Below are 23251 nucleotides of genomic sequence, written 5' to 3'. Positions count from 1 at the left end.
CCGACTGTGCGCCAGGAAATCTGAGCCCGCGCTATTTATGATTCAGGCGGGGACTCTGCCCTTATTGCGGACTGCTCAATGGATCGCTGGCGTAGTGACAAGCCAAATACGAGGCATTCAGGCACTGCCGAGGGGCTTCCAGCAATCAGTGTGCGCTCCGGACGATCAGTCGCGGCTCAGTGAAACACAGCTGCTTGTCACGTTAATATCACACGCGTCCTTTGCTGCACAAGCCGTACCTCGTGAGCCTCTGTAACTGTTCACATACGACATATACCACACATTTTTATTCTATAGACATGAATGCCGAATGTCGACTGCAGGGCTAAATATCATGGCAGTGCTGCGCAAAAATTCCACTCATTTTATACCACTCATTTTATACACCGACTGCTGAAACTTTGCACTTGACATTTACGTTTCAAGCCAGCAAGGTACCAGGTTAACTAGTGAAGAACGAGAAACTGAAGGTGTAAGTAGGCTGTTCATGTTTTCTTATTGGCAACGTTACGTAGCGCTCTGTGTGAGAATCACTGGCTGTGCTGTGTGCAGTCTGTGGCTAGTTTGCATTGTTGTCTGCCATTGTAGTGTTAGGCAGCTGGCTGTGAACAGCGCGTAGCGTTGCGCAGTTGGAGGTGAGCCGCAAGCAGTGGTGGATGTGGGGAGAGAGATGGCGGAGTTTTGTAATTTGTCATGAACTGCTATATATATTATGACTATTAAGGTAAATACATTAAAATCTTTCATTTCCTAACTATGCCTATCAGTAGTTAGTGCCTTCCGTAGTTTGAATCTTTTATTTAGCTGGCAGTAGTGGTGCTCGCTGTATTGCAGTAGTTCAAGTAACCAAGATTTTTGTGAGGTAAGCGATTTGTGAAACGCATAGGTTAATGTTAGTGGTTCAAATGGCTCTGAGCACTATGGGACTTAACTGCTGAGGTCATCAGTCCCCTAGAACTTAGAACTAATTAAACCTAACTAACCTAAGGACATCACACACATCCATGCCCGAGGCAGGATTCGAACCTGCGACCGTAGCGGTCGCGCGGTTCCAGACTGTAGCGCCTAGAACCGCTCGGCCACTTCGGCCGGAAAAAAGATCTTCGAATAAGAGCAAGAACAAAAGTAAGCAACTGAGTTTTACTGCAGAAGTTGAAAGATGTAGACGTGAGCCGCAACGGATCCGATCTGTCTGGATCAGATAACATGTTTTTAGCGAGTTCTGGAAAGAAGAAAAAGCAGCCTAACATAGTCACCATCTTAAATTCTTTTAAGAAAGGTGCTATTCTCAGGCATGTTTCTGCTTAAAACAGCAGGAAAGAGTATCCTACGGTAGAAAAGTTAATCGTGTCATTAAAACAAATTGAACTTTTCAGGGATGCGAAAGACGCACCAAATATTGTGCTGAAAAGTACGGGCTTACGTTACAAAGCGCTAGACGAACACAAAGTCCTGTTAGAAAAGGCGCATATTGGTACGGCTCAAAGCATATTCTTCCACAAAATTATGGGCAAACACATTCACTAGATTTGTGCTAATGGCGATGTCTATGAAGACGCTTTTTGCGCTGATTCCGACTACAGCAACGATCGAGAGCTGGATGGAATTGTGCCATCGTCACCTAAAATGGTGAGTGAAAAGCTACAGATATCGGTTAATCATTGTCATTATAAAACTTAGAGTGAGATGTTACAATATCGCCTATTATTTACTTTGAAAACTATGATCCACATTGTATCCAAGATATCGCTCATCATCAAATGCTTATTTTCTGCATTTCTTTGCTGCATTATGGAAATCGTATGCTTTGTTATGATTATATCTACATTATTATGCTGCTGTTTACTCAATAGCTTTTATTTACGGGATAGAACAGAAAACCAATCGCCGGCCGAAGTGGCCGAGCGGTTAAAGGCGCTGCAGTCTGGAACCGCAAGACCGCTACGGTCGCAGGTTCGAATCCTGCCTCGGGCATGGATGTTTGTGATGTCCTTAGGTTAGTTAGGTTTAACTAGTTCTAAGTTCTAAGGGACTAATGACCTCAGCAGTTGAGTCCCATAGTGCTCAGAGCCATTTGAACCATTTAGAAAAGCAACCGTCTGCTATGTGTGTAGAGGTGCGACATCGTTCTTGCTGTATAGCCAATCTAACTTACACAATGCGGACTGTGAAAAGCACTGTACTGTACATGGTCAGGGAAGGGGGGAGAAGGTTATTACGTATGCCTTTTGACGACAGTGTGAAGGAGGTTGAGCGGCCAGGACTTGAGAGTGGACATCCAACGCTGCCGTTAAATGACAGAACCGGAAATTAGGTACAATGAACAGAATATATTTCAGTTTATGACATACAAAGGGCGCGCCTAGGGTCGGAAGTTACCAGGTTTATGCCAGTCTAGGAGGTCGAACAATTAATTGAAATGGTCAACGGAGATGGAAGCGGTTCATGTTAACTTACGTTGGTGGCCGGTCGTGAAAAGCAGAGCCAAAGGCCCTGCCTTCCGATAAAACGTCTGTTCTGCTCGGGGTCTGGATTACAAGAGAGAGAGGCAACCGTGTTCCGCACTGCAGAACACTCCAGGCGTCCACACACGTGACCTGTCTCCCACGTACGCTATTGGCTAAAACCAATGGCATGAATTCGCTAGCAGTTTCAGCAGAGGTCTCAGGGCGTCTCTTGTCAGCAGTCTTAAAAATGGTTCAAATGGCTCTGAGCACTATGGGACTTAACAAGGACAGCACACAACACCCAGTCATGTCAGGAGTCTTAACTGGACAGAACTGCCTCGGTTTTGAAACACAGGCAACTTGTGTCACATAGGCACAGCTTAAGTTGCTCTAGGACTAAATTTGTAAAGATTTGACTGGGCCTTTGAAATAAATTTTTTAAACCAATTCCTTAAAATATTCCTTGACTTTCTGCCACCATATACAGCAATGTTTTGCTGGCTCAGGTATAGAAACTAAACTAAACTCCTTCCGAACAAGCTTTGGAAGGCCCAACGGTACAGACCGGCAGCCGTGTCATCCCCCTGAGTCCAAGGGCTTCACTGGATGCGGATGCGGAGAGGCATGCCGTCAGCACACCGCTCTGCCATCAGTTGTCAGTTTTTGCGACTTCTCAGTCAAGTAACTGCTCAGTTTGCGTCACAAGGGCTGAGTGCAACCCGCTTGGCATCAGCGCTCGGCTGACTGGACGGTCACCCATCCAAATGCTAAGCCCAGCCCGACTGCGCTTAACTTCGGTGATCTGACGGGGACAGGTGTTACCACTGCGGCAACGTACAACAGTCACCGATACTCATCATGAGGTTGTAGCTCATTCTTTTGTCCATGTTCAAGTACCAATGTATTTGCTTTTGGATAAGTTCCGTCTTGAGCTGACTATGTTTTCTTCTTCTCCAACCGGACGTGTTTCGCTGAGGTTACACCATCATCAATGGTTTCTTTGTTTCCTTTGCGTTAAGTAACAGGAAAAACTGCCTTTAACTATCTCTGTGTATAGAATTTCAGTTTTTAAGTAAAGTATTCTGCAGCTTAGAAAAAGAACGCATGCTGTGGTTTCTCCAATTTTCTGTGTTTTCCTTTTTAGCGACTTTCCTTTTACGGTTTCTCAACTGCAAGTATTGACAATACAGGAAACTTATTTACATGGAAAGAATGGCCGTATTTTTTAACTGCGCTGAGTTAGAAGCTTAATTTTTCATACCTTCAAGGGAAAGTAGACCGTGGTATTTGACAATAATTTCAACTTGATGCCTCTAGCGGTTCCTGAGAAAGAGGAGCCTCAACAGAACGGTTAGAATGATGGGTAACAGATATCAAAAATATTGATTATAAATCACGAATTAATATTTTCCAGATTTTTTCCTTTACTTGTATTGTGCAACCTTGCTTCTTGCCAAATTTTACGGTTCTAGATCAACGAGAAGTACTTCACAGAATTCGATGAGCGGGTTTGCGAGTGTCAAAATATGTGGAATAAATGGCTGTATCTTTTGACTGCTTTGGTTCAGAAGCGTAAACTTTTACTCCGTCAATGGACTGTCGATCTTCGTATTTGACATAATTTTCAACTTGGTACCTCTGGCCGTTCCTGGGATAAAAGGTCTTAACAGTCGGACAGGCAGAAAGACTGACAACACTGTGATCCTATAAGGTTTTCGTTTCTTAGCGACCGAGGTACAGGATCTTAAAAATAAGTAAATCTAGTGAAATGCGCAGAACTGTGGAACCCTCAAGAACTGGTCTTACAGTTTGGGCGTTTGTGTTAGATTCTCACACGAGGTCATTTTTAACTGTCCGAAGACAGTCATATCGATTGATAAAGTAACTCGCCACCCCGGAAGATATTTATTAATAGTGATCCACGTAATATACAACAAATTACAATGATAAAACAAACAGCAAATGGAGAAAAAACTGTTATGTACTAATAAAAATTAAGAACCTGATTCCACTATCTGCCATGACGTAAGATCGTATTGGCTTAAATATGTTGTCTTCAAAACGTGAACTGTAACCTTCTTTAGTATACAATATATATAATAATAGTTCTTTAATGTGTCATATTGCATGATCGTGCTACAGCCTTTATTCTTATATCCCTTGATCTAAAATGATGCAATATCCAGAAGGGAATTCATAAATGAATTTTTCAGCTAAATTTGGACGTTTTCCTAAAAAAAAAAGAAAAAAACAACACATATATCTATGGATGAGACTTAGATCCACAACTTCGCGCCGGGAACGAAACGACCATCAGAGTCCTGGTTAGTAGTTGGTCATCTTGTAGCTAAACGGAATAAGCCAGCTTCATCTGACGCAAAAGATGACGTATTTACATAACTTACTTTTATTTGCTAAGCTGCAAAAAGTCAAACGTAAGTCTTCTGTATGAAATAATGTGGAAGAAAATATCTGAATTGCTAAAAATAAAAATAAAAAATATTAAACACCCACTAGGACAAAGAACCTTACTTCAAAGACGTCTTGCAAATGGAAAAGTGACGGAGTCTGAAGTGTCAGTTGCTGGAACACCTACCTTATCCACCAGATTTAGCACCGCTGACTTCCACCTGTTCGAAACTTAGAATAATGACGGCAAAACCTTTTGGAAACAACGAGCAATTAATGGAAGTTTCCTTCCGGAACTGTGCTTCAAGGATGGAAACAATTCACCATCGCAGAAACGTTAGACAAAGGGTATGTACCTAAAAGAGACTATGCCGAACAGTAGCTGCATTTTAATCTAGTAAAAACCTTCATTCTTTCAACCCCTGACAGACATATTATCCTTGTCTTCACGTCTTAGGGAACCAAGATCAGATCTCCAGGGAAGAAGGCCTCTCTTATCTGTATAATGTTCACCCGTGATCTAGCCGCAGTCGCACGGAAGATCTATAAAACGGAAGCCGAGGCGCCCTCTCCGGTCCCCAAGTCCTCTGGCTATGGGACTATAAGACATTCAGTGCCTTCTGGGTCCTGTCCTTCAGGTCCTTCAGGTGCGGTGATCACGACAGTTCCGATTCAGAAATGAAGCTCAGGAACCTCACCAAGTCCTTCAATGTCGAACGATGTCCATCACACGCAAGTCAGATATATCAAAAACACGACGAGAACGATTAAAATGAACACACATACATTTATCTACGGAAAATTACGCACTTCTTTGCAGTCCGCTCTTCCAGCGTCTTCGTTGGAAGTTGTTAACTGGCGCCATCCACCTTGTGGGTATCAGGCTGGCCATGGAATCCGACAGAAACAGCCACATATGCACTCTCTGTGCTGAGGCTCGAGAACCGCCACTCAGCATGCAATGGGAACTCCTCATGGTCCCTCAGGCAAATAAGTTATTCGCTGCTCCCGATTCACCACCAATCAGCGTTGTTGTTCGCTCATTTTTGAAACGCCTTTTCGCCAGTTGTTCACGACAGACAAGGCCGTTTGAGAGCGACGTGAAGCGTGTCTCTGTGCGGGGCAAATACAAACCAAATCCAAGGTTTTAATCGTCTCCCACCATGGTGCAGAGACCCAGAGTAACCTTATATCCAATGCGGTGCAGGAGAGCCTACGTACCTGTGTCCGTTTTCAATGCATCGTTTTATGACATATCTACTGATCAACATAGCTTTCGGGATTGAACGGTCAGTATTCAGGGTTCATGGCGGAAACACCATTCAAAGCAAGAAATTCTAGTAACACCGGCTCAGAAGCACTTGCGTGCAGAGCTATGAGCACTTGTTCTTCTTCTTCGATACTATGAAATAAATCTCTTCTACTGCAAGCTCTTTGCTTTCCATATTTTAGGAGTAGGTAGTATGGACTAAAAGAGGAAATAGCTGTCTAGTAAACATGGGCTGTAAAGTGCATACCGTAAGAGCAGTAACCATTTGTTCATCTTCGCTACTGCGAAACGCTTCGTTCTACTGGACAAGTAGTAGTAGCTCTTAAGGTACGCACTTTAGAGCTGCGTTTTACTAGACAATTCTTGCTTGTTTTCCATGCTACTTACACATAAAACATGGAAAGCAAAGAGCTTCCTGCAGAAGAGGTTTCTTTCACAGTATCGCAGACGAAGATGTGCTCACAGCTATTAAAGTCTGCAGTATGCAGTATGAGTCCACGTTTGTTAGACATTTTTGCTTCCAATGTTCACATCTGTCATATCCCTGAATATTGATCATTTCTCCTGACACACTGTATAGGATGGGGGTTGCTCTGTTGTTTCCCGTGATCGTGTCCTCAAGATCCGACTGCCAGAAGAGTTCACTGTATTCGATTCAGAATTATACGAGGCCACTGGAGCAGATGGGATATGTTGCGACTGCTAAATTCCTAGTCTCTTCCGACGCCCTGAGTGCCTCCACGACCGGCCGGGGTGGCCGAGCGGTTCTAGGCGCTACAGTCTGGAACCGCGAGACCGCTACGTTCGCAGGTTCGAATCCTGCCTCGGGCATGGATGTGTGTGATGTCCTTAGGTTAGTTAGGTTTAAGTAGTTCTAAGTTCTAGCGGACTGATGCCCTCAGAAGTTAAGTCCCATAGTGCCCAGAGCCATTTGAACCAGTGCCTCCACTTTATAAAACAACTGGACCCAGCAGATAATGTAGCCCGGATACCCACGACGACTTTTCCAGGGCTGGGAAATGAGGCATCTTTCTGCTGGTTACCAGGACACACACGCATCAAGGGGAAAGAAATGGTGGATGTAGCATCCAAGGAGACGTGTCGCGATCCTCAGTTCATTGCGCCATCGCAATACATGCTGTCATCTCGCTGTAGAGGTACAGAGCCATACGTCGATGGGAAGAAGAATGAGTGGAAATGACAGACGATAAGTAGCGTGTGGTAAAGTCCACAAGTCGACTATGACCTACCACATTCCAGACATGCACACGGAATGAGGTCCTTCTCGCTCGTCTTCGCTTAGGACACAGGCCTTTGACGGACGGCTACTTGCTCCGCTGAGAGGACACCCATGGTGTGGAACTTGTAGCGTACAGATTATGTATTTTGAAGTCAGACAAGACAGCAGCAACTCATAGCCCCCTGCTTTAACGCACAATAGCGTGAATGTGGAAAGTATGTTAAGATTTAATGAAATGACCAATTTTTTCTCTAAAACTTTGGGGAGACTTTATCGGGGCCGCTAGCTCACCTGCTTTTTCTGTAAGTGATTGGCCATGCACATATTCATTCATGTGTATCTATTTCAGCTTACCTCGTGTCTTATGTGAATTTCAGTTGACAATTTTCGAACATTTCACCAGTTAACGCTGTCTTACAGAATGTGATCAAGTGTGATCGTACGGGTGATTACGCAATAGGCAGAGAAAGTGAGTGCAATTTCATCTTAGATTGCCTCTTACTTCCCTTATCGTATTTTCTATGTTTTAAACACATTGTTTTCCACTAGTTTTGGTGAGGCATAGCTAATTTTCCCGTTGAGGGCCCCTAACCCCCAACGCACAAAAACACCCAGCCAACCTCCCACCCACACAAACACACACACACACACACACACACACACACACACACACACACATACATACACATACAGGAAGAGTAGAATTTCACGTCCCTCGGGTGCCAGGGCGATCATTGGGGATGGAACGCATGCTTAAACTGGACAAGGGAACGGATGGGAATCATCCATGGCTTTCTTTAAAGAACCGTCGGGCATTCAAGTGTCTTTTTAGGACGCCATAGAAAACCTGTATCACTGTGGGCTGGCGGATTTCTGTGACCGGCCCTTACGACACACGCGTTCGGTGGCAGTGCGCAACCTTCCCTGGCAGCCACTGCGGGCACCCCCTCTGAAGGACACGTGCTGCTTGCCTAGAGCCGGGTGTTTGAGATACAGCTCAGAGCCCGCCTGCAAACGGCCTCCGCTACCGCGGCAGAATACACACGAAGGCGCTGACGCGATGCTTCGTCTCTGTCCGCGGTGGGGGACCAGAAAAATGGCGTGCGTTCGCCGTCGCACATAAAGCACCGGCCGCTGCCGCGCTTATGTAGGCGTAAGCACGACTGGTGTCGCAGACGCCGTGTCCCCACACTTTGCCAAGGGAGATCCAGATGGGTCGCGCAAAAGACTGCACGACACTTGTTTGTGCGCCGTGAGTTTCACTGTTTCAAGTCATGTACACGGTTTCTCACTTTAGTAAGTGCCCTACTGTGCTAAACTCTACGATTATATTATCTCTTAATGATCAGGTTTTGAAATCATTTTTACTTTCAGTCAATGATTATCTGAAACACTACTATCAGAGGCGATACAAAAGCTTGTCTGAGGGCGTTGCTCCAGTGTACATGCGACGTAGCACGATTCCGATGCGGATATATAAGCACCGTCAGACAGTCAAGCGATCAGCGTGCAATTCGTGAGGTAAATCCAAAACCGTGAACCATGACGGCCTTATTACCAAAGGCACACAAACAGGACCAACGTGCTGTTATTCTTTTCTAGCCTGCCGAAGGACAAACATCGGTAGACACTCATCCGTGAATGTAGAATGTGTATGGAGCTGCATATGTGCCAAAAACCACCGCTGTGGGGTGGTGCGCCAAGCTGGCGGCGATTCAAGACGTCGATCGGTCTGGCAGGACAGCCTCATCAACGGTATCTGAGGTCAAAGACACTCGAGGACCTGCGCTATAGGCCTGATTTCTCCCTATGCGATTATCACATCTTCGGTCCCTTAAATAGGCCTTGAAGGGGCTACGATTCCTGTCGGACGAGGATGTGCAGCATGCAGTTATGAACTTCTTCATGCATCAATACAAGGTGGTTTGGGCCAAACGTTTGGCGTTGAAGGGATGATTTCCTCAATGTCCACGATATGGAAATGAGCGTTTGGCGTAATTGGCCGGGAGGCCCCGTACTGGGCCGGTCCGGCCGCCATGGTGCAGGTCTAATTACATTCGACCCCACATTGGGCAACCTGCGCGCCGGATGGGGATGAAATGATGATGAAGACAACACAACACCCAATCCCTGAGCGGAGAAAATCCCCGACCCAGCCCGGAATCGAACCCGGGCCCATAGGACGGCAACCCGTCACGCTGACCACTCAGCTATCGGGGCGGGCAATATACACGGTGATTTTGACTCATTCACATACCGATTCTGGAATGTACGCCCTCCGAACAAATATTTTTTATCGCCCCTAATAAAAATCAATTTTTTTTTTTTTAAGTGTAGCTACTACTTGTACGAAATGACACTGTTTACAAATGTGTGTGTTTACTGCCGCGGGCCGAGGGAAAGACGGCTTCTCGTAGGCATAACACAGGAACTAGAGGAACAGAAGAACTTACGAATCTCTTCCAGCTAGTTCTTAAACCGTATCTCAATCAAGTTTTGCTTTTAACGGTAAAACGTCCATTCACCCGTCGGTCCTACTTTCTTGTGTGGAAAAATACCATCAAATATGAATAGCTAGTACTTACGAGATCAATAACGAGTAAACAATGGTAGATTGGATTTGGTTTTGTTTTGCTTTAGGGCGTAAAAAGAACTGGGGTCATACGCGCCCAAGTCAAAACTATTGAACACATGGTAGACGACGTCTGAACGTGTTTGTCGAGCAGTATTTCTTTTACCTCTGGCGTCATCGCTCCAGAGCATTCGCATGCGTGTGATTATTAGCGATTACCTTTGTGTAATGTTATATACGGTACAATAACATTAATGTGACCAGCACCTATGTTCGACGTCAACATGCAATAACCACTAATACGTGCCATGTTGCAGTCTGTCAGTAGAGGGTATATAAAGCGCGTCGGGGCACGCGGACAACAGTGCAGTCGTTCTCGTAATGCGAAAACGGAGCTATTTATCTGACGTCCAAAAAGGCATGATCATTGCCTTTTGACCAGAGGTGGAAGCATTTCCGGAAGGTCTAACTTCGTAAACTGTTCGTGGGTTGCGGTGGTTAAAGTATACTGTGCGTTACAAAACAGCGACGAGGCAACTGTGGTGCACCACGGGCCACAGATGACAGAGATTAACGACAGCTGTGGAGATGTGTACGGGCTAATAGACGTGCAACCGTTCAGCTGTTAACAGCTCAGATCAACCAAGGGGCTACCTACAGTACCTCCTCAACGACAGTTCAGAGAACATTGTCGTGTATGGGTCTTCGCAACAGGCGCATGGTTCATGTAAGCATGCTGACTGCTGTTCATCAGTGGCGACGAAGGCTGCAAATGGCAAATTAACACCATAGTGAACGTCAACACAGTGGCGACAGGTGTCCGTTTCAAATTAATCACCTTCTATACTCCATCGCACAGATGGTCGTTGGGGTTACGGAGTGAAACGTTGAAAGCAAAGGGTCTAGGACGAAGGAGGTAGCGTTATGCCCTGGGGAATATATTCGAAGCATTTCTTGCATTATCTCGTCATTCCGGTAGGCACAGTGAATCAACACATGTATGCATTTATCCATGGGGACCATGTCCGCCTCTTCATACAGTTTGATTTTTCCCCGGCACGATGGTATCTACCACAAGGACACTTCAACGTGTCACTAAATCCACAGTATGCGTACGTGATTCTGAGAGCACCAGGATAAGTTTACTGTTCTCCTCTGGCCACTAGACTCCACGAATATAATCCCAATGGAGAATCTATGGCAACACCTCGATCGGACACTTTGCGCCATGGATCCTCAACCAATAGACCTAGCGCAGTTGGCTGCGACACTGGAGTCAGCGTGGCTCCACGCCGCTGTCGGTACCTTACAGAAAGTCATTGATACTCTTCCTACACGTCTCGCAGCGGTCCGCGCTGCTAAACGTGGTTATTAAGGGATTTGACAGATGGTCGCATTAATGTGACTGGACAGTGCAAATTGGTATAGCGTGGAAAGGCATATAGATAGGAAATTGGGTCAGGTGTCATTGCGAAGAGCTTACGGAACACTACTGAGACCCAAAATGAGACAATATAAGTATTCGCGGAAATGTAGGTGAAAATCTGTATTAAACTGAAAACTACAGAATAATGAAAGACATGATATCGTAGTACTCGTCAGCATGCTTGAAACTATAGAAAAAGCGTGTCACAGGAAAACTCACTTCGAAAGGAATCCTGAACGCCAGTCCAGTAATGAGCGAACGCGAGAGCTATGGAAGAGTCGAAAAAGAAACGAAAAAACGGATTAAAGCGAATACGTACCTGACCATCGCACATAAAAGGACGAGTGTCATCCAAATTTGTGATTTATCTATTCTGTAACCATTATACTATTCCGTGTAACCACTGCATTAAGGCATTGATAATTAAACTACACATTAACACGAAACTTTGGTTTTTATTTTATCGCTACATTTTCACTATAAACCTGCGGCACGTACAAAAGAGTGATCACTTTTAATCAGTTTTTGCATCCTCTTTGTACCTGCGCCGTACGACATGCGATACGATACGTGATTCGACACGCGATACAAGCAGAAGCAACCAGATTTGGGATGATCATAGAAATGTAGTGAAAGCGACTTAAGTGGTTCGATCTATGACAACAGCGAGCCAACACCGTAAATATATCTTTTGTATCACCCAGTGCAACGCGGAGTGCTCATTGCTTCACGTAACTGGTCACACAAAAAACGGGGAGAGAAATTTCAAGTCATATGTGCTGTGTCAAAAATTGAAAATTCTTTTCGTATCATTCTATATTAAGACATGGCCATGTTAGGTACGGAGCTAAAGGGAAACCTCACCACAACGAAGTACTATGCGAACGCCTTATCATTCTAATCTGCTGGCAGGCATCGCGTATCTTATCGTATATGTATCGCTCCAGCGGAAACATGAGTGTCGCATTAGAAAGCAGCGTGTCGTGCGACCTGTGTCGCATCGCATATGGTATCGCCGCAGTGAGAATCGTGCCGTAGACGTAGACACAGGAAGCAGCCACGAAAAGAACTCTTATTTTGCTCTTTTGACCTGCAAACTATTCAGTGTCACAGGATTCACTAGTCTGACATGAAAGCTCATTTGAAGCAAAAAGAAATTAATAAATTAATTAATTAATAACAAAAAATAAAAATCACATGGACATTCCGAGATAGAACCCATTTAATATCACTTTTCTACGTTTTTTTCTTTTTTTAATAACTCATATACCGCGGCCTCTAGCGAAAACTTGACTCAGTATAAAATTAAACTACATTAAATTTTCTACTAAAAAGACCTATTAATTTTTTTCTCTAGAACTAACAGTTTGCGCGAAGAGAGCGAGCGAATATTCAAACTCTGGAGCGACGCACGTGCACTGTAGTTAGGTAGTTTCTGTAGGCAGATTTGTGATAGTTTCCCAACTTCACACACACGCACTTCACAAGTGTCCTGTATCATATTGTTGGTCTCGACTTCCTCTACACCACTGTGGTCTGTTGTACAAAATGATAATGCACTGAATAATACACAAAATAAATAACAATCTACACTGAGGTGAGAAAACTCATGGGATATCTCCTCGTATAGTGTCGGACCTCATCTTCCTCGGAGTAGTGCAGCAGCTGGACATGGCATGGGCACAACAAGTCGTTGGAAGTCCCTTGCAGAAATACTGGGCCATGCTGCCTCTATAGCCGTCCATATTTTGTGCTCGAACTGCCCTCTAGATTATCTCACATAAACGTTCGGTGGGGTTCATTTCGGGCGGTATTAATGGCAAAATCATTGTCTCGAATTGTCCAGAAACTTTTTCAAACCAATCGCGAATAATTTTGGCCCTGTGACATGGTGCTTTTTCATCCATGAAAATTTCATCGTTATTTATGTACATTAAGTGCATGAACGGCTGCAAATGGTCTCCAGGTAGCCGAACATAAACATTTCTAGTCAATGCTCGTCTCAGCTGGACCAGAGGCCCAGTCCATTCCATGTAAACACAGCCGACACCATTACAGGGCCACCACCAGCTTGCACAGTGCCTTGTTGACAACTGGGTTCCATGGCTTCGTGAAGTCTGTGTGACACTCCAACCCTACCGCCAGCTCTTACCAAATGAAATCAGGATTCATCTGATCAGGCCACGGTTTTCCAGTCGTCTAAGGTCCAACCGATATGGTCACGAGTCCAAGAGAGGCAATGGTGCCGATGTCGAGCCGTTAGCAAAGGCATTCGCACCGGTCGTATGCTGCCATAGCCCATTAACGCCTAATTTCACCGCGCTGTCCTAGCGGATACGTTCGTCGTACACCTCACATTGATTTCTACGGTTATTTCTCGCAGTCTTTTAACACTGACAACTCTACGCAATCGCTGCTGTTGTCGATCGTTAAGTGAAGGCTGCTGGCCACTCCGTTGCCTATATTGAGAGGTAATGCTTGAAATTTGGTAGTCTCCACACACTCTTGACACTGTGGATCTCGGAATATGTAGTTAGCTGACGATTTCCGAAATGGAGTTTCCTATGCATCTAGCTCCAACTGGTATTCCACAAAAGCTCGTGATTCAACGAGGAGAATCATTTTACAGATCCCCCTGTTGTTCTAAGTCTGCATGATGTGCTCGGCCACTTGTAAGAGCTGGAGAGGGTTGCAGTGGCCTTCACGAAACCCAAATTTTTCATGTGGCAATATTATTTCAGTAGTGAGGCGTCCTGTTAGTTGGGATAGCAGTACAACCTCAGATGCTTTCTTGGGGGTTGAGAGGTGGCTGATAGGCCGATAGCTGGTTAGTTCTGCATGATTCTTTCCCGGTTTGGGCACAGCAACGACTGCTTTCTTCCAAATCCAACGGACAGTATAGCAAGTGTGGGAGAGTATAGCACTGAACCAGTGGGTGACTTGCACGATGGCTGTCGGTGGTAATTCTCGGAGGATTGGAGCAGTGATGAGGTCGAGTCTGGAAGTCTTCCAGCGAGGAAGAGATTGAAATGTCCGCCAGACTTGTTGTTCACTGTTTCCTGGTCTTGGGCTTCTGCCCCCTCACCGTCCGCTGCGATATACACCTGAAGTCTGTCTTAAACCATCTGGATATGGACTTATGGGCTCCTTCACGGGTGTGAAGTTGCGCTCGAAGACATCAGCGATGGCATTGCCTTTGACATTTGGTGTGTGGGCATGCCCGTTGTGAGTCACTAGCGGAGGTGTCTAGCAACACTTCTTCGTGAATGTTCGGACTGGGTCCCAAAGGCCAGTTGTCTGTGGGATCGATGAAAACTTATGTGCCACACGTTTATTACGATATTCTATGAGGGCCGCCTTAATGTGCCGCTGAAAAAGAATGACCGGCATCTTAACGTCACGTTCTTTCATGAGACGCCACTCTTTGGTCAAGCGGCTCTTTTCTCGTACAAGAACAAGTATCTCCCGCAGGAGATCTTTAGGGCGGCTTCCTGCATTCATTGTGGGCGCCTGAGACATGGATAGAGTAATGGCTTCCGTAATGGCCATTGTGATGTAGGTAGTGGCCTCATCATCATCGGCTTTGGCTAGTAACGCATGTATTGTGAGACTATGATGTAGACTGGGACGATTATCGCTTCCATGAGTCTTGCCAGTACTAAAGTGGCTGGCAGTGGGCATAAGCTTGCCTCGTGGCAGAGAGAATAACTGAGGTGTGGTTCGAGGAGAGTGCATGGACGGCTTCAGTTGTGACGACTCCCGGAATGCCCTCTGATATGCGGAGATCCAGAACATCCGGCTGGATGTCATTCTTGGGATAACTCGTGGGTTTGTCAGGAGCTCGGACCCAGGCTTGGAAACAGTCAGCTATGTGGTATAGGATACGACGACTGCAGTTTATCATATTTGGCACTGAGGTCGTCAACAACAATTTGCTTTTCCCTGTGCCAGACGATATTGACAGTGTACCCTTCTGGGATGTGTCCTCTGGGTTGTCTGTAGACGGCCATAAATGTCACGACTCCGAGGCTGCTTTCCACCTGAAGAGAGGCGGATTTCACAGTGTGGAGCTGCAAGTGGTGAGCTACATAGTGGCGGACTGGATTCCGTATATAGATGGCCGCCTCTCTACCTGCGGTAAGGCGATCTATATGGTAGCACGTATAGTTAGCAGTATTGGCCCTTAATTCTGGCTTCATGTTAGTCTCACTGCCCATACAAATATCAACATTCATTATGCGCAGGAAAAGTTCAAACTGCTTCAATTTGTAGAGGTTCCTTGCAGCAATCCAAGTTGCGAAGTGGATACTCGGAATGTGCATAATGCTGGGCATGACGTCTGAGTAGTGTCGCTGGTAATATGGAAGAGTCCTCTGACGACTTCTTGAAGAGCCGAGATAATGAGTGCTGGCACAGCGGCCAGCGTTCCCTTGAGTTCAGTCACAGCCTATTTCAGCTGATGAATCAATACAGCAATATTTGTAGTGTCGTCAGAAGGCCTGAGTACTTCCTGGGAGCGTTGACTGGTAGAGAGGTTTCGTCTGCTGGTCCGGAGATATCCCACAGACTACTTCTGCTGCTGTGGAGCTCTGTCCGATTTTCGCAGATCGTCGCTCCATTAATGAGGGGTCGCGGCCGTGTTCCTTCGTTTTTCTGGCGCTGCTAGGCGAAACGAGCTTTGGTTGGTGGGTCGAGATCTATGACATCTTCTGAGCTGCTTCCTGGGTGCGGAGTGGCAGGAGTCAAGCTCGCCATCTTGGAACTTTCTAGTGCTGGACGCAGTCCCTGTAGCTGGCTGTTTGATTACCTTGACAGAGGCAGCAGACCGACAGTGACTCTCACTTGAAGGGCCATTTGCCCCTGTCGTGTCCTTGGCAGCACTTAACTCATCGAGGCGGCACTGTGCACGGACGTGCCATGTGATACAAACCTTGACACTGTATGGGTCCCGTACTTGAGGGCAGTTTCTCAATAGTGACATCGAACTCATGAAACCGCTCCATTTGTAATATTTCGCGGTGCTGCTCACTACCAGATAATATGACACCTCTCTTCAATGAAATCTTTCCTGTACCGGGAATCTTGGGCCAGTCAACCTTAATGACAGTGAATCACATTTCATGTAGTACTGCTGTAACGTTTTCGTGAGGTACAGTCCGAGGAATGCGTTTGATAACCGCCTTCACCCATTTCGGTTTTACCGACGGAAATGTACAGTTGGGAATACCCTCAGCGCCTAGACACTCCATAACTTTCACATAATCGTCTCTACTCTGCAGCGTGAGCTTTGGTTTGTCACCTCCAGCCTGCTTAGCGGTGAAAGATCCCGCAAAGTTCCCCTTCAGCCAGTTATTTAAGAGCTTATATTGCTTCTTTTACCCGTGGTCTAGGGGTAGCGTCTTTGATTCATAATCAAAACGTCTTCGGTCCCTGGTTCGATCCCCACCACTGCCTAAATTTTGATAAATAGTCAGCATTGGCGGCCGAAGACTTCCGGCATAAGAAGTCGGCCTCATTCTGCCAACAGCCTTGTCAAAGAGGGCGGAGGAGCGGATAGAGGTTCAGGGCACTCTCTTGTCCTAGGGGTGGGAAATTGCCCCTAAAGACGGAAGAATCAGCAATGATCAACGACATGAGGATGCAGAAGGCAATGGAAACCACTGCATTAAAGACACGTAACGTGTATCGACAGGACATGTGGCCTGTATTTGAAGAAGTGTCATGATGATCTCTCCATTGGCAAAAGATTCCGGAATACTCCCCCATTCGGATCTCCGGGAGGGGACTGCCAAGGGGGAGGTTACCATGAAAAAAATATTGAATAATCAACGAAAGGATAACGTTCTACGAGTCGGGGCGTGGAATGTCAGAAGATTGAACGTGATAGGGAAACTAGAAAATCTGAATAGGGAAATGCAAAGGCTCAATCTAGATATAGAAGGGGTCAGTGAAGTGAAGTGGAAGGAAGGATTTCTGGTCAGATGAGTATCGGGTAATATCAACAGCAGCAGAAAATGGTATAACAGGTGCAGGATTCGTTATGAATAGGAAGGTAGGGCAGAGGGTGTGTTACTGTGAACAGTTCAGTGACCGGGTTGTTCTAATCAGAATCGACAGCAGACCAACACCGACAACGATAGTTCAGGTATACATGCCGACGTAGCAAGCTGAAGATGAACTGATAGAGAAAGTGTATGAGGATATTGAAAGGGTAATGCAATATGTAAAGGGGGACGAAAATGTAATAGTCATGGGCGACTGGAATGCAGTTGTAGGGGAAGGAGTAGAAGAAAAGGTTACAGGAGAATATGGGCTTGGGACTAGGAATGGAAGAGGAGAAAGACTAATTGAGTTCTGTAACAAGTTTCAGGTAGAAATAGCGAATACCCTGTTCAAGAATCACAAGAGAAGGAGATATACTTGGAAAAGGCCGGGAGATACGGGAAGATTTCAATTACATTACATCATGGTCAGACAGAGATTCCGAAATCAGATACTGGATTGTAAGGCGTACCCAGGAGCAGATGTAGACTCAGATCACAATATAGTAGTGATGAAGAGTAGGCTGAAGTTCAAGACATTAGTCAGGAAGAATCAATACGCAAAGAAGTCGGATACGGAAGTACTAAGGAATGACGAGATACGTTTGAAGTTCTCTAACGCTATAGATACAGCAATAAGGAATAGCGCAGTAGGCAGTACAGTTGAAGAGGAATGGACATCTCTAAAAAGGGCCATCACAGAAGTTGGGAAGGAAAACATAGGTACAAAGACGGTAGCTGCGAAGAAACTATGGGTAACAGAAGAAATACTTCAGTTGATTGATGAAAGGAGGAAGTACAAACATGTTCCGGGAAAATCAGGAATACAGAAATACAAGTCGCTGAGGAATGAAATAATTAGGAAGTGCAGGGAAGCTAAGACGAAATGGCTGCAGAAAAAATGTGAAGACATCGAAAAAGACATGATTGTCGGAAGGACAGACTCAGCGTACAGGAAAGTCAAAACAACCTTTGGTGACATTAAAAGCAACGGTGGTAACATTAAGAGTGCAAGGGGATTCCACTGTTAAATGCAGAGGAGAGAGCAGATAGGTGGAAAGAATACACTGAAAGCCTCTATGAGGGTGAAGATTTGTCTGATGTGATAGAAGAAGAAACAGTAGTCGATTTAGAAGAGATAGGGGATCCAGTATTAGAATCGGAATTTAAAAGAGCTTTGGAGGACTTACTGTCAAATAAGGCAGAAGGGATAGATAACATTCCATCAGAATTTCTAAAATCATTGGAGGAAGTGGCAACAAAACGACTATTCACGTTGGTGTGTAGAATATATGAGTCTGGCGATATACCATCTGACTTCGGAAAAGCATCATCCACACAATTCCGAAGGCGGCAAGATCTGACAAGTGCGACAATTATCGCACAACCAGCTTAACAGCTCATGCATTGCAGCTTCTTACAAGAATAATATACAGAAGAATGGAAAAGAAAATTGAGAATGCACTAGGTGACGATCAGTTTGGCTTTAGGAAAAGTAAAGGGACGAAAGAGGCAATTCTGACGTTACGGCTAATTATGGAAGCAAGGCTAAAGAAAAATCAAGACACTTTCATAGGATTTGTCGACATGGAAAAAGCGTTCGACAATATAAAATGGTGCAAGCTGTTCGAGATTCTGAAAAAGGTAGGGGTAAGCTATAGGGAGAGACGGGTCATATACAATATGTACAACGACCAAGAGGGAATAGTAAGAGTGGACGGTCAAGAACGAAGTGCTCGTATTAAGAAGGGTGTAAGACAAGGCTGTAGCCTTTCACCCCTACTCTTCAATCTGTACATCGAGGAAGTAATGATGGAAATAAAAAAAAGGTTCAGGAGTGGAATTAAAATACAAGGTGCAAGGATATCAATGATACGATTCGCTGATGACATTGCTATCCTGAGTGAAAGTGAAGAAGAATTGAATGATCTGCTGAACGGAATGAACATTCTAATGAGTACACAGTATGGTTTGAGAGTAAATCGGAGAAAGACGAAGGTAATGAGAAGTAGTAGAAATGAGAACAGCGAGAAACTTAATATCAGGATTGATGGTCACGAAGTCAATGAAGTTAAGGAATTCTGCTACCTAGGCAGCAGAATAACCAATGACGGACGGAGCAAGGAGGACATCAAAAGCAGACTCGCAATGGCAAAAAAGGCATTTCTGGCCAAGAGAAGTCTACTAATATCAAATACCGGCCGTGATTTGAGGAAGAAATTTCTGAGGATGTACGTCTGGAGTACAGCATTGTATGGTAGTGAAACATGGACTGTGGGAAAACCGGAACAGAAGAGGATCGAAGCATTTGAGATGTGGTGCTATAGACGAATGTTGAAAATTAGGTGGCCTGATAAGGTAAGGAATGAGGAGGTTCTACGCAGAATCGGAGAGGAAAGGAATATGTGGAAAACACTGATAAGGAGAAGGGACAGGATGATGGGATATCTGCTAAGAGATGAGGGAATGACTTCCATGGTACTAGAGGGAGCTGTAGAGGGCAAAAACTATAGTGGAAGACAGAGATTGGAATACGTCAAGCAAATAATTGAGGACGTAGGTTGCAAGTGCTACTCTGAGACGAATAGGTTAGCACAGGAAAAGAATTCGTGGCGGGCCGCATCAAACCAGTCAGTAGACTGATGACCAATAAAAAAAAAAAAAAAAAAAAATTGCTTCTTGTACTGCAGCACGATAGGAGGAAGCTTTTCCTTCTGTTGCGCTAGTTGTTGCTGAAGCTGTTGATGTTGCTGTTGGTCTTGTTGCTGCGGAAGAGTTTGAAAACGGCAGCTCAGGCGGCGTAGACGCCGCTCTCGCGTTAGTAAGCCGAGTTTGTCTTTTCTTCGGCGGTAAGACAAATCCCCCTTCACCGAAACCGGTGATTTGGGAAACATCGCTCGTTGTGGTGGCTTCTCTGTTTCTCTTGGAGTCGTTCGCAAGTTGAATAACATCCACGTCTTGTTCTTCACAGGCTTCCGAATGAGTAGTCCTTACGTATCCGGTAGTATTTGCAGTGTCGTCGTAGTCTGAGCGACCGATGTTGCCGCGGACGGTTGATAGCCCGCCTGACGACGATTGGCCGAATCCTGAACTGTAACGGCAACTGCCTCGGCCACGCACGTAAACAACGCGTCCTCTAGCTCCCACATCCAACTCTCTAGAGCGCAGTGGGAACACAGCTGTCTGCTAAATAACTAGCAAACATTAACTAACTAACGTAAGGACAACTGACTTCTTACGCTATCAGCCAGAACATTATGACCATGTACCTTAGCCGGTATGTCCTACTTCGCCACAGATAGCAGCGGCGACGCACCGTGACATGGAAGCAATGAGGCCTTCGTAGGTCGTTGGAGCGAACTGGCATCAAATCTACTCACAGAAACACCTAACTCCCGTAAATACTGAGAAGGGGGCGATGAGTCTGGCGCCACATTCAATCACATCCCAGATGTGTTCAATCGGTTTCAGATCGGGCGGGCTGGGAGATCCTGCACACCAACTGGAACTCGCCACTGTGTTCGTCCAACACTGCTGCCCTTGTGACATGGCGCATTGTCTCGTTGAAAAATGCCGCTGCTGTCAGAAAACATGATTGTCATGAAGGTGTGTATGTGGTCTGTAACTAGTGTACGACATTCCTTGCCGTCATGGTGCTTTACACGAACTCCACTGGACCCAAAGACGCCCACGCGAGTGTTCCCTAGAGCATAATGGATCCGCCTCCAGTTTGTCTCTGTCCCGTAGTATGGGTATCGAGAAGCTGTTCCCCGGGAAGGTGAAGGATTCGCGCCCTCCCATCGGCATAACGAAGAAAGTATCGGGATTCGTCATACCAAGCAATGCTCTGCCACTGCGCCAACGTCCAGTGCCGATTGTCACGTGCCTGTTTCAGTCGTAGTTGTCGATACCGTAGTCTTAACATTAGCACATGCGTAGGTCGTCTGGAGTGTTCGATCCATTCTGTGTTGAGACAAACTTGCACTCTGACCAGCCTTAAAGTCTAGTATCAGTTCCGACGCAGTTCGCTGCCTGTCCTGTTTTACCAATCTGCTCAGTCTGAGACGTCAGACACCTGTAATGAGGGGTGGTCGTTGAACCCCAGGACGTCTGGACGTGGCACCATCTTGATTTCATCACGTGTTGACGACACTCACCACAGCTCTCCTGGAACACCCCACAAATCATGCAGTTTCCGAAATTCCCGTGCCGAGCCTCCGGGCCATCAAATTCTGCCACTGATCAAATTCAGATAGACCATAAGCCTTCCTCATTCTACACGCAGTCAGCACGATCAACTGATCGTCTTGACTGGTTTCTACGGAGAGTAGGTCGGTGGTCATAATGCTCTGACTGATGATAGTGTACCTTATGTACGCGATACTAGCGCCATCTGGGAATATTACTATGCAGCTACTTTTGTCTCAGTGTGTAGTAAATGTGTTCTATGTCGGAATAGCGCTTATGATGGACACGTGAAGTTTTCTGCTCGAAATAATCGTTTCTATCATATCGCTGAGTGTCGACCACTGCTCCTGGGACATCTAGAAGTGAAGACAGTGCATGCACTGCAGAGTGCGCGCGGGTACTCACAGGCGACGGAGAGCGTGGCGTTGCGCGAGTAGGCGACGCCGGCGGCGTTCCTGGCGACGCAGCGGTAGACGCCGGCGTCGGCCTCCTTGCGCACGCGCAGGAAGAGCAGCGAGCCGGCGGGCAGCAGCACGCGGTGCTGCTGGGAGCCGTCCAGCGCCAGCGGCGCCCCGTCCTTGAGCCACGACACGGAAGGCGGCGGGCGGCCGTCGGCGCGGCAGTTGAGCGTCAGCGGCTCGTTGCGCGACACCAGCGCGTCGCTGGGGTGCTCCGTGATGCGCGGAGGCCGCGGCTCCTCGCCTGCGGAAAGCGCCGACGTCAGGTCTCGCACGTCACACGGGGAGTCTACAGGGGTCGGACAAATCCACGGAAATACCGCGAGAAACGCACGTCTGAAAGTGACGAAGCTAGCCTAGCCTGCAGGTTGCGCTGCTGCGCCGAGTGGTTGCAAATAAATGCAGCTACTCACGGAGGTCCGGCGAGAGCTCTAACTATCGTATGGTGTTTAGGTTAGGTTGCGTTAATGTGGAACACATTTACGCTCAAAAAAAATAGTTACAATATTGGCCACCTGGGGCAAATCTGCCGCTGTTAATGCAAGAAAGGTGTCGAAATGTTTTCGTATGTAATGGATTAGGAACAGGACTTGGTCACAAAAGATCAAACAAGTAAGACAGGTGCACTGTTGATAGAATTATTAACCGCCGCTTACACAATTTGTCCAATACGATTTTATGTACAACGACTGAAGCGGCTAGTGAAAATTTGTACCAAGGCCGGGAATCGAACCCAGGTCTCGTGTTTACTAGGCAGGTGTCTTTGCCTCTTATTTTTTTTGCTTTCCTTTTTCGACACAGGTACAAATTTCCATGTAGTGAACCTCGGAAAAAAAACCACGCACGAGGGAACTTTCAATACTGCCCACCCGCTTTGCAGTCCAACACCGTGAGCACATTTTTATTTATTGATTTCTTTATTTTTTACAGGTGCGCTGGCCACTGCGCCATTCTTTTTTGACTTAGCGTGAGCGAACCTTCTTTTTTGCCGTCAGGTGCTCTACTGCGTTTCTTTTATCTAAACAGGAACAATAGAAAAAAGACTGCCTTTTTTTGGAATTAGAAAATGAGATTAACAATTTCTTTATATACATATATATAAGCTGAACAGTATAACTATATACCAGAGTGACGTAAAATTAACATTGTAATATACAGTATGCTTTGGAAAATTAATCACACGTCAGAAACCAAAAAACA

General features: G+C 45.9%; 1 protein-coding gene across 1 annotated transcript in view; it reads right to left on the bottom strand.

Moving 5' to 3' along the window:
* The window catches only part of LOC126419409 (roundabout homolog 2-like), a 308578-nt gene that overhangs the window by 169590 nt on the left and 115737 nt on the right, over positions 1-23251 (bottom strand). The window contains exon 2 of the mRNA XM_050086597.1: positions 21999-22295. Within this exon, the coding sequence (XP_049942554.1) occupies positions 21999-22295 (297 nt within the window). The remainder of the gene's footprint in view (positions 1-21998; positions 22296-23251) is intronic.

Source organism: Schistocerca serialis, chromosome 9 (assembly GCF_023864345.2).
Source record: "Schistocerca serialis cubense isolate TAMUIC-IGC-003099 chromosome 9, iqSchSeri2.2, whole genome shotgun sequence".
NCBI classification, from domain to species: domain Eukaryota; kingdom Metazoa; phylum Arthropoda; class Insecta; order Orthoptera; family Acrididae; genus Schistocerca; species Schistocerca serialis.
Note: the sequence above shows the minus strand (reverse complement) of the source record. Positions and strands in the feature narration are given on the sequence as shown.